This window comes from Thunnus thynnus, chromosome 19 (genome assembly GCF_963924715.1).
Source record: "Thunnus thynnus chromosome 19, fThuThy2.1, whole genome shotgun sequence".
In the NCBI taxonomy this organism is placed as follows: Eukaryota; Metazoa; Chordata; class Actinopteri; order Scombriformes; family Scombridae; genus Thunnus; species Thunnus thynnus.
Window position 1 is genome coordinate 3,543,528 of NC_089535.1, and position 13,024 is coordinate 3,556,551.

General features: G+C 39.4%; 1 protein-coding gene across 2 annotated transcripts in view; it reads left to right on the forward strand.

The window, feature by feature from the left end:
- Positions 1–13,024, forward strand: part of vcanb (versican b) — a 43,673-nt gene that overhangs the window by 14,525 nt on the left and 16,124 nt on the right. The window contains exons 7-10 of one of the 2 annotated variants that reach the window (XM_067573658.1): positions 3,686–3,724; positions 3,794–4,552; positions 10,457–10,626; positions 11,344–12,697. In XM_067573658.1, coding sequence (XP_067429759.1) covers positions 3,686–3,724; positions 3,794–4,552; positions 10,457–10,626; positions 11,344–12,697 — 2,322 coding nt within the window. Of the gene's footprint in view, positions 1–3,685; positions 4,553–10,456; positions 10,627–11,343; positions 12,698–13,024 lie in introns of both variants that reach the window. The other variant, XM_067573657.1, reaches the window with a different exon arrangement.

The window sequence follows — 13,024 nt, forward strand, 5'->3', positions numbered from 1 at the left end:
AACTATATGAACTCAGCACTTAGGCTCACACAAAGGAGAGCATTGTATGTGTGTTTTGGGGTCTTATTTCCTGTCTTTTCTCATATGGTATATATTCCATCATAATGAGATACAAATCTTTGCTAACATCACAGGCTAGTCTGAAGAGCTTTTACAACAAAACCCTTATGGGCCATTCAGAATTGTAAATAGTTCATGTTTAGAGTAAAGTGGAAAGAAAAGATGGATTCAGGCTTCAGAAAGAGAAACCAATTCACTGTAAAAGGCTACTGTGTATTTTCTCAAATAAAAGAACTAAAGTGTGAGTGTTTGTCTGTTAGCCAGAGGTGGAAGAAGTATTCAGATCCTTTACTTAAGTAAAAGTACCAAGTAACGATGTAAAAATACTCCATTACAAGTAAAAGTCCTACATGAAAGATCCTACTACAGTAAAAGTACATAAGTATTATGAGCTTGATGTAGTTAAAGTATTGCAGTAAAAGTAGTGGTTTGGTCCCTCTGACTGATATATTATTATATATGACATCATTAGATTATTAATAGTGAAGCATCAGTGTTAGAGCAGCATGTTACTGTTGTAGCTGCTGGAGGTGGAGCTAGTTTACACTACTTTATATACACTTAGCTAGTTTAGTCCAGTGGTTCCCAACCTAGGGGTCGGGTCCCTCCAAAGGGTCAGCAGATAAATCTGAGGGGTCTTGAGATGATTAATGGGAGAGGAAAGAAGAAAAAACAAAGTTCTGATACACAAATCTGTTTTCAGTTTTTGGACTTTTTCTCTAATCTTTGATTTTTGCTGAAATATTGGATCATTTGAACATTTATTGAAATGAAAGCATGTGAGAAGTTTAGAGGGAAAAATCAGTATTTGGTGGAGCTGTTAACAACTCATAGACATGTGAAATGTGACCCCGACTACACACTGCTTTTTGTAAGACGTCAAAAGCCAAAAATGGTTGGAAACCACTGGTTTCATCTTCAACAATGTGTTGTATTTTAAAAGCTTGTTATATTATCCATTGTGTCAAATCTTCATCTGAAAAGTAACTAAAGCTGTTAAATAAATGTAGTGGAGTAGAAAGTACAATATTTCCCTCTGAAATGTAGAAAGTAGCATCACATGGAAATACTCAAGTAAAGTACCAGTACTTGAGTAAATGTACTTAGTTACTTTCCACCTATGCTGTTAGCTAGCTCATAAAATCTCTGCTCCCTAAAAATCAAGCTTTTCTGTCAGTGTTCAGACCTGTAACTGTTATTTTTCTGAGACAACCACAGTTTCCAGGCCTGAATGTGTGTTTTTCTGACAGTTGACTTCATGTTTCAAAAATCAAAGCTGCTACATTTCCTTTTATAGCCAGCTGTAAGCTAACGGCAGTCTGACAGCTGCATGATTAGCATTTTCCAGATAGCACAGTTTTCTTTTTAATGAGTCATGAAAATACTGATTCATTCTGTAAACATTTTTTCTTGGATATAAGTGATGTTAGCTTGACTGGACTGTTTTTATAAAGGACTAAGCTCATGTTTTGCATGTTTTAGCCCAATGATGACAAATTGTGTATACTTAACATAGTGACGGAGCGTTTTCCAACATTTTTTGATTGATTTCTGACCTCTTTAGGCTGCCATTATTATTATTAACGTCATATATCAAAGTTACAGAATGTAGTTTTGGGCAGAAACCATAAAATAGTGTTGCAGTCATTCTTGGACAACTAATATTTGAGGATCAACTCATGACTAGACCATAGTATGGTGGTCATGGGTATCAGAATTTCAACATTTCAGTCACTCGAGCTTTCATGAAATTAGTTATGGGAAGAATGATGAAAATATAATAATAAAATGACAAAATGGAAAGAAATCTCAGCAACCTATCCATCCTATTCATAGTCCTGTGATACCTTGTGTTAATTCTAGGTGTGACTTCCAGTTATTCCTTGAACCAGTGTTTATGAGAGTTAGCGGTATGCTACACTTATCTTCCCTTTTCTTTGGGTAAAAATAAGTAATGTTGGAACACAGCTTTAAAACAGGATAATGTGATCATACGTTTGCCTTCTGCTACTGAGGGAAGGGATGATGACCTGAAGAAGTGGCCTCAGATAACATATTTAGCCACTTTATTGATCCTGTTGCTACTGACGATGAAGCAATGAACAATCAGTAAAGCTCTGAGGCTCATCAGTACTTCCATAGTCATAAAGTCAGATGTTTTTTTTTTAAAAGAGGTAGGACAGAACCTTATCTATCTCAAAGCAGACACACATACCCCATTTACACCTTGCATTGAAATGCAATCTATATCTGGATATGTTATTTGGATAAGGGAAAACACGCATTAATGCAGGTGTAAATGCACTCGATCGCATCAGTCAGAACACATTTGGAGGTGTTCAGGCTCTCATTGTGATCGGATCATAACAGATGTAAATGCAATCTGTACAACATTCATAAGAAAAAAAAATCAGCACCAGTAAGTTGAAAGGTCACCTAGTTCTGCCTTTTCCTGCCAGTTAAAGCAAGCTCCGCAAAAACTACAAGTTGTAGCAGCAGCTAGAAGTCGTTCCTCGAAAACAGTGATTTAGAAATGAATGACAGTCGTGGCAGCAGTGTCCTTTGACCTGTGTTTGTTGACAAGTCTGTCCAGTTAACTTGCATATTGAGATCTGATCACAATGTGGGCACAATTGAGAAAATGAAAAACACATTTTCATACCAGTTTTAAATGAAAAGACCCATTGATCGCACATGTCATTATCCAGATAATGTATCCAAATACAGATCACATTAATACCAGGCTGCTTCTTAAGGTCACCCTCCCACCCCTCAGTAGTACAAAGCAGAGGTATGATCCAGTTTAAAGAAAAGTTTAACATTTTATTAAATACTCTCATTCACTTTATTTCACTCTTGTGTCTGTAAATATGAAGCTACAGCCAGCTAACTTAGCTTGGCACAAAGACTAGAAATAGTTTGGAAAGCTAACAAAATCACCTGCCAGCACCTCTAAAACTCACTGTTATATCTTGTTTGTTTAATCTGCACAAAAACAAAGTATAAGAAAGCTTAATCGCAGTTATAATGATCCTAATCTTTTTAGCAGCCAGATATGAGAAAGGAATCAGTCTTCTCATCTAACTCTCTGCAAGAAAGCAAATAAGCATATTTCCCAACTATTTCCCAAAAATCTCCAAGAAAAGGTATAACAGTAACGCTCACAGATGCCAATTCAGTAAAAGAAGTAATGTTGAGTCAATGGACTGGGAATAAGGTGGATAAAGTGGAAAAAGAATAAAAAAACATGATTTACTTTGATAGAGAAGAAGTGACGTTCATTGAAGTCAGTATTTGCAAAGAGCTGCTGGTTCAGCAAGTATTTCCCCACTGTGATTTACCAATTGAGAGTTTTGTTGATTCTAAGAGTTCCACTTTGTTCCTTCAGTTTGTTATGACGATTGGCTGTCAGCTCTAAATAGTAAAATACCCATGAGCCTTAGCCTCTAGCTGATGACAAGCATTGCATTTATGAGCCTTGTTGTCAGAAAATCAAACCCATATAACCAGTAATGAGTCCATAGAGGAAAGGATCAAATGAATTATTTTGAAAACGGTTGCTTGATGTTTCTCTTTGGCAGCATTTCTCTTAGTTTCTCATTGTCTCTGTTCCCTTATCCTACAGCTAAACTACCAGAACCGACGACTGCAAATCCACTGATGAGTACAGCTGCGTACAACCCCGACAGTGCAGCAAACGCTCCTCGCACTCTAACACCTGGGCCTCTCTCAGACCCAGAAAGATCTGAAATTCAAACAAGAAGACCAGAGCCTGTCACATATTCACCAACAGCCTCACCAGACCAACATGGAGCCCCCCACACCACCTCCCACCACACCACAGCCTTTATGACTCCCACTCCTATGTTAGACGACTATGAGGTTAAAGATTTCAGCAAGGTAGAGGCGGTGCCAGAAGTCGGTTTTTACCCCATGCCGCTCCCGCCTTTACCCACCACCCGCCCAAAGCCCTCACAGCTCGACATCTCCATCGAGGGAGAGGAGGGAGGCTCAGCGGCGTCAGGCCAGGGTGAGAGTAGCGGCGGCGAGGAGGGAGGCAGCAGCGATGACAGCTCAAGCGGGGCTGAGATGGGATCAGAGGTGATCCCGACACAAACCACGTCGAGACCTAGCTGGCCTCTGGAGACCACCACAGGATCAGAGCTGGGGATGGACACAACATCGAGACCATCAGACCTTGTAGAAGTTGCCCTGGACAGCATAACCCTGGGGCCAGAACCGGGGATAAAAACTACATCGATGGAAACCACATCCAGACCATCGGAGCTTCTAGAAGGGGTCTTCACCTCAGCATCAGGCCTCCCAGCCGAGAGTGGCAAGGTGGGGCCACATCAACCTGCCGTGGTTTTCAAAGAGGACGTCACAACTGGCACTACAACAACGTTAGACCAATCGCCGGCCATTCCTGGAGAATCAGCAAAACCACCTTTCCACCTCATCATCGTCAATGTGCACGCCAAGAATCAAACAGGTGAGCAAGAAAATCTGATCCATGCAGTCTTGATCAAACAGATTTTTTAGTTTTTAGAATTAAACTATTATTAATTTAAAATACAAATGTTTTTCCTTAACTTGAACTTTAAAATATATCATATTCAAGAGAAATATTGTGACTTAAGATCTGATATCAAGATTTCAGTTGCTTTAAATATTCATAGAATATACTTTATTTTACAGATCCCTTAATTTTATGTAAATTTCCTGGAAATTTTCTGAGTAATTTGCAAGTATTTAACAGTTAATTTGATAAAGCTACAAAGTTGTTTTAATTTTGATACACCAGGACTTAAAACCACAAGATTTTTAAAGGTGAATTCAATTAATTCCAGTGGAATTAAGTAAATCTGTTCAATTTTGACACACAATTTAGCACCGCTGACCAATAGCAAGCTGTCTTGCCAGAGCTGATCTTTGAGGGAGTGGAGGAAGCTATCGTAGCTTATTAGTTATGTGTCACAATCCAGTTTTATTGAACCTCATATATTGAAGTAAAAACTGTTCCACAAAAGAGACGTGGTTTTCAAACAGTTACGAGACAGACAAATACGTACAAATACGTCTTTTAAATAAACTTTGCAAAGTTATTGTCCTGTTAGCAAGCTTGTTAGCTTGATATGCACTAACTTTTTATTGGATGAAATGGTGTGTAATGGTGAAATGGTGAGATAGAGAAGTTTGTGACTGACTAACAGGCTGGCAAGTTAGCAGTTAGCTCACCAGCTACTGCAAAAACTAGCCCTGCCAGTAGTCACTTTATCAGCTAACCTATTTCACATGGACGAGCGAGTGTCACTTTATGGTGTGACCATAGCTTCAAAATGGTTTTAGTTGTACTTTTCTTTCATATTACTTATTTTCATAAGTGCATTTTTAAAGAAACAGTTCAACATTTTGGGAGATCAGTTTATTTGCTTTGTTTCCTCCCAGTCTTTATTCTAAGCTAAGCTAACTATGACCTCCAGAGTGTGATTACTGTAGAAAGATGGCAGACAGTTACCAGTATTTCATACTAGTCTTCTGTTCAACATCTCCAACCTCGACTGAACTACAACTCATATCCATATTTCCACTTATGTGTGCTGTAATCTTTCACCCCCTCCTCCCTGCACCTTTCGCAAGCCTTTTGTGCTTTGGGCCCAAACAGTCTCACATTTCCCCTCAAAACTGTTCAGTCTTTCATCACGAACGTTTATCTTTCAGAATGACCTCATGTTTGTTATGTTGTGCTGCCACGGACTTTTACAGTACTGATTTGGTTTTGTTTGTTGTCTCCGTAGGAAACAGCTAATGGCTTGTTACCTTTGTGTTAGTATTTGCTTGTATCCTGACAGATTCTCACACACAGACACATGCTGTTTGCAGAGCCAGATGTGGAAAGTGATGAAGTCAGTCGTCGCTGCTCGGCCAATTTTGTAGCAAACATATTGTAAACACATCACAGTGTCTCCAGTGGGAAAGCAGCAGAGCCTCATGAATAGTCAAATTTATCAGAGCTTTCTCTTCACCTTTCACTTCATGAAGACACACTGCTGGTGTGATGGAGTGATTAGCATCTGTTCTCTTTACAAGGCATATTTAAAGAGCTGTGTGTTTAGCTTTCAGGTCCAAATATCTGTAGAAAGAGCTGGTAACAAACCGCAAATTGTTGACCTTAATTTGCTTTTCTCCAGGGAGTTGTCTGAATTGCTTTAACTAAGAATTTAATCACTAGACTCTCCCTACTTCCCTTCACCACATTCGTCTGTATTAGTTGTATAACCACCATGGATTGATTACTGAATGGCCCCACTAGGAACAGACACCAGGGCCCAAAGGCTCAGAGGGCCCCATAGCCAGATGACTTTTCTTGTTGGAAAGTCAAAGGGCTCGGTCAAACCCAATCACTTTTTTGGTTCCTGATATTTTTATTTTTGAGTATATTCTGATACCAAGTCTATCTTAACAATTTTATTATATGTTTGTTGATTTTCTCTATAATACAGTTGCATAATACTTAAAGAGTAACTTCATTCAATTCAAATCAATTCAAAATACTTTATTTGTCCCTAAAGGGACAATTTGAGGCAAGCAAGTTTGCAAAGAAGTACACATAAACAGTACAATTCATTTACACACATAAAAAATAATCTAAAAAATACAAACATGACAATTATAGAAAGAGTTGAAATACACAAGGATTAATGCCAGTGGCGAGTCTGTAGCTGGACAACAATATCCAACACCACAAAAGGCAGATATTATGTCAGAAGTGTCAAAAGTGCATTTATCAGTGTATACACAGGATAAACTGATCATTTCTTGTACTGTGGCTGTTCACAAGTCTAATAGCTTCTAATGGTGTACACTTCTGTGAGAAGTTAAACCACTAGAGTTCAGCAAAAACAAGATTTTCAGTTGCTGTTAAGTTGCTCTTTAAGCAGAATATAGAAAATATAACCTGCACCACAGGTTTCCTTTGACGGTGTGATGGCAATTTCAGGATCTGCTTTCAGCCACAGATTCATCAAGTTAAATATAATTTGTCAGAGACACAAAAATGTTGGAGAGGATGTGGTGAAAACCATGGTTCATTTAGTCATATTTTTTCGTTTTTGCCCAAAGGTAAACACATTCTGGGAAGAAAATACTGGAAAGCCTTTTGTTTTGGATGTAGAACTTTTTTACTTGATAGAAACCAACAGAAGTTCTGTGTAAGAATGAATTTTAAGAATTACTGCTTTGAAACTCATAATTAAATTATGATTACAGAAATCATGTCCGTGCATCCACGACTGGAAAGAAATAACGGGGAAAATGCAAACCATGGAGCAAATTACATGACATTACAAGTTAAGAGCAACCTTAGAAGTACATAAAAGACGATGGAAGAAACATTTTCAAACAAACATTTGAGGACATCACCATCGGTTCATATATAGAAAAGATGTAAAACATTCACAAGTGATGCAGGGGGATGGGTTGTGGCTAAGAGGGGCCATTCATGTGTGCTTGGGGGCCCTTTTTCTCATATTCTATCCATAATTGCCACCAACAAAGGGGTGAATTTTATATGTATTATATCTAGACATCATCTTTAGCTATTAGCTATTAGCTATTAGCATCCCACGTAGTTGGAGGCCTCAGGGAGTTGCCTACTTTGCTCAATGAACAAGCAGATATGGTACAGAATGGTATCAGATTGACACACAATGGCATCAATCTTCTCATCTAACTCATCCAAAACTATACCTTTAAGTTTAGAACTTACAGTACTTTGCTACTTTAGTAAAAACTGTTCCACAAAACAGACGTGGTTTTCAAACAGTTACGAGACAGGAGTTGATGGTACAAAAACATCTTTTGAATAAACTGTTTAAAGTTATTGTCCTGTTAGCAAGCTTGTTAGCTTGATATGCACTTTTCACTAACTTTTTATTGGATGAAATGATGAGATCGAGAGGCTTATGACTGACTAACAGGCTGGCGAGTTAGCAGTTAGCTCGCCAGCTACTGCAAAAACTAGCCCTGCCAGTAGTCACTTTATCAGCTAAACTATTTCACATGGACAAGTCACTTTATGGTGTGACCATAGCTTCAAAATGGTGTTAGTTGTACTTTAATATTACTTATTTTCATAAGTGCATTTTTAAAGGAACGGTTTAACATTTTGGGAGATCAGTTTATTTGCTTTGTTTCCTCCCTTCTCCCAGTCTTTATGCTAAGCTAAGCTAACCAGGACCAATAGCCAGATTTCCATCCAAATGTAGAGAACATTTTAACTGAATTTCCAGAAAATTGTCAAAAGTAAATACAAATGAATGTGTGTTTCCATCCACTACTGTTCTGTGATTATTAGAGGATAAACAGTTGGTGGTGCTAATTCTGCAGTCGGTGCTATTAAACCATCGCAGAAGAAGAGGACACGACGAGATGATGTAATTAAAAGATCGGCAGTCAAAGCTCAAATGATGGAAAACCATACAGTCTCCTCATCGCTCCACACATATCTGATGTTTTCCTCTTTTTAGGGACACTGAAGTCACACGTTTCATGTACATCATCATTTATTCACTCGGTCAAGCGTAAAAACTCTTTTTAAAAAAAAGGCTTTTCCACTTCAGGTTCTTTTATGCACAAATTGAAAATGAGACTAAAAACAGGTGGATGGAAAAACACCTGATGTCTGATCCAGTGAACAGTTCGTGTCAGAGAAGCAGAAATTAGTTAAATTATTGGATTCATGTCAATCAGTGACCTTCTTAATACCAATATGAGGGAGGCCCCATGCCTGGTTTGCCTTTGGCCCCAAATTCACTAAATCCACCTCTGATCCAACCCCCCTCACACACCCCTCATACACTCACTCAAATTACAGCGCTCATGTGTTTGTTACCCGCTAGCCAAGTGGTGCCATCTTCCAGGAGCTGTGTTTATTATTGAAATGTTGAAGGGGTATTCTGTTGCAGAGGTAATATATCATCACATAAAGCAGGCGCTGGTTAGTGAGAGGCCCACCGACTCACTGTTTCCACGTCTTGAGGAAATTAGGAAAATTGAAGCTTTGATTGTTTTGATGAAAAGTCTTCCTGTTTCTTTTGGTATCAAGTTCCGAGTCACAAAGAGGCTTTTTTGACTTTGGGCGACATGTTGCAGCTAACGCAAGTTAACTTGTTAGATTTGTCCATTTCAAAGAGGAGCTGGCAGTCTGGTCACAGCATGTGTTTCTGTTTGTCCTCACACAAGATATCTAAACTCAGTTCAGTGTTTGCGTCATGTTTTGCATGTTTTTGCACATTCTTACTCCGTTTCCCACGATACAGCTTCCATGTGCACCATAAAGTCTTAATGAAGAGACACAAGCGTGCATTGTTTGAGTGCAGCCTCTGGCACCGATTGACCTTAATCATAACCAACACAGGCTCCTGACTATTAACCATTCCAGATATGCACTTTGGCTCGTTTTAATCAACATCAGATATGAGCTGCTGTAGGATCCTGGAATACAACAACTGAGACGTCCAACCGAGAAAGAGGAATTTCCTTTAGGGGTGTCGAACGTCAATATAGTACTGATGCCAACCAAAATGTCCAATACAGAAAGTTGGCTTATGCCAGATCAGATTTGTAGTCTTGTTTACATTTTCTTTAATTTGATATTTCTTGATTGAAATCATAATTTAGCTAATTTTATTTATGCAAACTTCAGCTGTTTGTGTTTAGAGAACATTTAACATTTGAAGTTTAAGGCTACAACAAATGATTGTTTTCATTATTAATTAATCTGCCGATTATCATATTGACTTCGTCTATAAAGCAGCAAATCATCACATTTGAGAGGCAGAATCTTTCTTTTTTTCTTTTACTTGAAAAATGATTTAGACAATTGATTATCAAAATAGTTGCAGATTAATTTTCTTTCGAGCGACTACATTCAGGGAAGTTTCCTGATGAAAGTCTGAGGACTGAAACATTGCTGTGATTAAAGTGAGTACAAGTGATTGACAGTGTGCAGGATTTTTCTGTCCTTTTACAAGTGAAAGGGAAGTGAATTGGTTTGATAGAAAAACATGTTTATATAATTCAAAGTAAGGTGTCAAGAAAGGTATTATTGGGTACTATACTTTGGTATCACATTGGCGCTATACCAATACCCAGGCCTAGTTGATTAATTTATATAGACAGTCAAGCCAGTTAAATTTATGTTATCCAAAATTGGCCTCAAATGGCTTTACAATACACTGATATTCAACACCCTTTATCTTTGGCACATCCCAATCTTTTCAAGGTTCACCATTATCTATATATTTTCTATCTATATATTCATTGTCTCTATTTGTTGTACTTGACCTTTGAACTTTTCTGGTTTCTTATTTGTCCGTGTCTTGTTTGTCTCTAGTTCAGGGCATCCTGGATATCCTGAACCAGCCTGCGATCGGCAGCGATGGCTCCCAGTCCCTCTTCCCCCAGATCACTGACCTTTCACAGATTACCAGCGGAGACAGCGTCTCTCTCGAGCCTCCCATCAGCCTGCCTCCAACTGTCAGCTTTGTAAATGGAAAGCATGAGGTACGGTCCATATACTTGAGTATTTAATAGATAATTCACTATTATTACTTTTATTTGCCCTAGTTTATATCAAATATGATAACATATTACTCAACACAGTAAGCTGAGCTCTAGGAACACCCAGGTGAATCGTCAGTGCAAAAGATAAACAACTGTGTTAGAAAATATCTGGTTCTTAAAAAAAACAAATGTATAACTTTAAAACTTCCAATTACAGAGCTAAATGTTTATGTTGAGAAAACTAGAAAAAAAATCCTGCAACTTAAATCAATTTAATTTTGGATTCTGGGTTAATTTTGGATGAATTATTTACTATGGCACCATGTTTTATTCAAAATTCAACGTCTCTGACTGGCTTTTTCTCCATAACAACAGTGGTTGAGGCTCATGGGTATTTAGAGTCGTCCGCCAAAATGAGAACACATGATTTCTCAGGAACTAAGTTAAATGTCATAATAATTTAAACTGAAAAGGAAAAATAACGCCCCAAGCTAACAAGCTTCCTAACAGTCAATTAGCAAATTTGCTAGCTTTGCACAGTTGCTGACGTGACAATAACTTTGGACAGTTTATTCAAAAGTCGAAAAAGGTAAGGTGATGTGAAATTTTGTTCCCGGCGTGGAGTACATTGTTATTTGGTCCGGATCTGGACCAGAGTCCATCTATTGATTATATAGGCTCTGTGTACTCATCTACCTACTTTCCTGATCCATCCAGGTGACATTGGAGCCAGAGCTGCCAGAGGAAGCCCGAGGGGATCAGTTTGAGACGGCCACTCCTGTTCGGGTAGAAGAGGTGGAAGAAGAAGAGGTGAATGAGGAGGCGAGCGTGACTCCTTTTGATTATGGTGTCATAGAAGTCCACCCAGAGGAGACGACCACAGAAGAAAGCAGTGATACAGTCACTCATTCTACAGATACCTACCTAGATATAGTTAAAATTTCATTCCCGGAGGCTGACACAGTCTCTGATGTAGTTATGGACTTCGAGAGAGCCCAAACTCATTATGATCAAACAGCAACAAGAACCACCACCACAACCCCATATACATCTCCTGAGTCATCACCAGCATCCACCACGCCATCAGGCCCGGTTCTCCCCGGTTTCTCCCAGACCGTCACTAATGGGGTCACCTACGAGACCACAGAAGGCTCTGCAAGCCTCTCTGAGGGCACTTCGCCCACCCCAGCTGACAGCTTTGAGTTGGTAGTGATGACTGATGAGACGGAAATCGGGGGAACGGAGTTTCCTACTTTTATCCCAGACACAAAGTCACAAGAAACCACCACACAGACCCAGACAGAAGACTTTGAAGGGTCTGCTTCTGGAGAAGATGAGGCTTCAGGGCAAGATGTTTACCCACCAGAAATACCCAGGTTTACCAGCACACTATCCCCAATTTATTCTATCCTTCACCCACAGGAGCCTCAACCTCCAATGGGTGAAGGAGTTACAGAAGTCCCAATGGTTTCACCGCCTGCTGACGCGGTCACAGAAACAGGTTCAGGTGCAGAGCAGCTGTCGGGGGAGGAGGAGGCTTCTGGGGAACAGGGTGGTTTTGTTACTGTTTTACCAGCTGTGGCAGCTGTGACATTTGGAGACCAAACCACACTCACCACAGACTTTAAGGACATAACTTCAGCACTTAGCACACTAAAACCCTCCACACTCCCCTCCCATACTTACACAGATGATAAGAAACATCCCGCTGTTACCACCGAGCTTGTGCTTACAACCCTCGATGACCACACCACACACCCCACCGAGACTTACAGGGACCAGACGGAGCAGACCACCACAAGCTCCACGCAGTATGTGAGCCAGCCAACACTTCCCACCACATCACCCTTGTATACCTTCGACCACAGCAACCACTCTGTCCCCCAGTGGGCGTTGATCCCTGACCCAGATGCCACCCCTCTCCCGGAGGAAGATTTTGAAGACTATGAAATTGTGCCTCATCTGGTGGAGTCACGTCCTCAGGCACCCAAGGAGACCCTCACCACAGAGAAACCACAGACGGGCACTGACTCATCTCATTCTGTGGAGGCCAGCACTGTGAATCTTAGAGGTACATGAAGTCCACTGTTAGTGGTTTTATTCTTTAGATACTTACAGGTAAATGGTGTAAACTAGGGTTACAATGATTATTTTCATTATCAATTGATCTGCCGACTATTTTATCAATTAACTCAATTGTCTATAAAATGTTTGAAAATAATTAAAAATGCCCATAATAATTATAATCATTTGTTTTGTCAGATCAACCATCCAAAACCCAAAGATATTAACTTGACTATGATCATGTTCACTCACTGAGCAAAAAGTGTGTCTAATATTTTGCCCTCCTGATGTATGTCAATGGGGTGGACAAAATATTAGGAACACTTTTTAATAT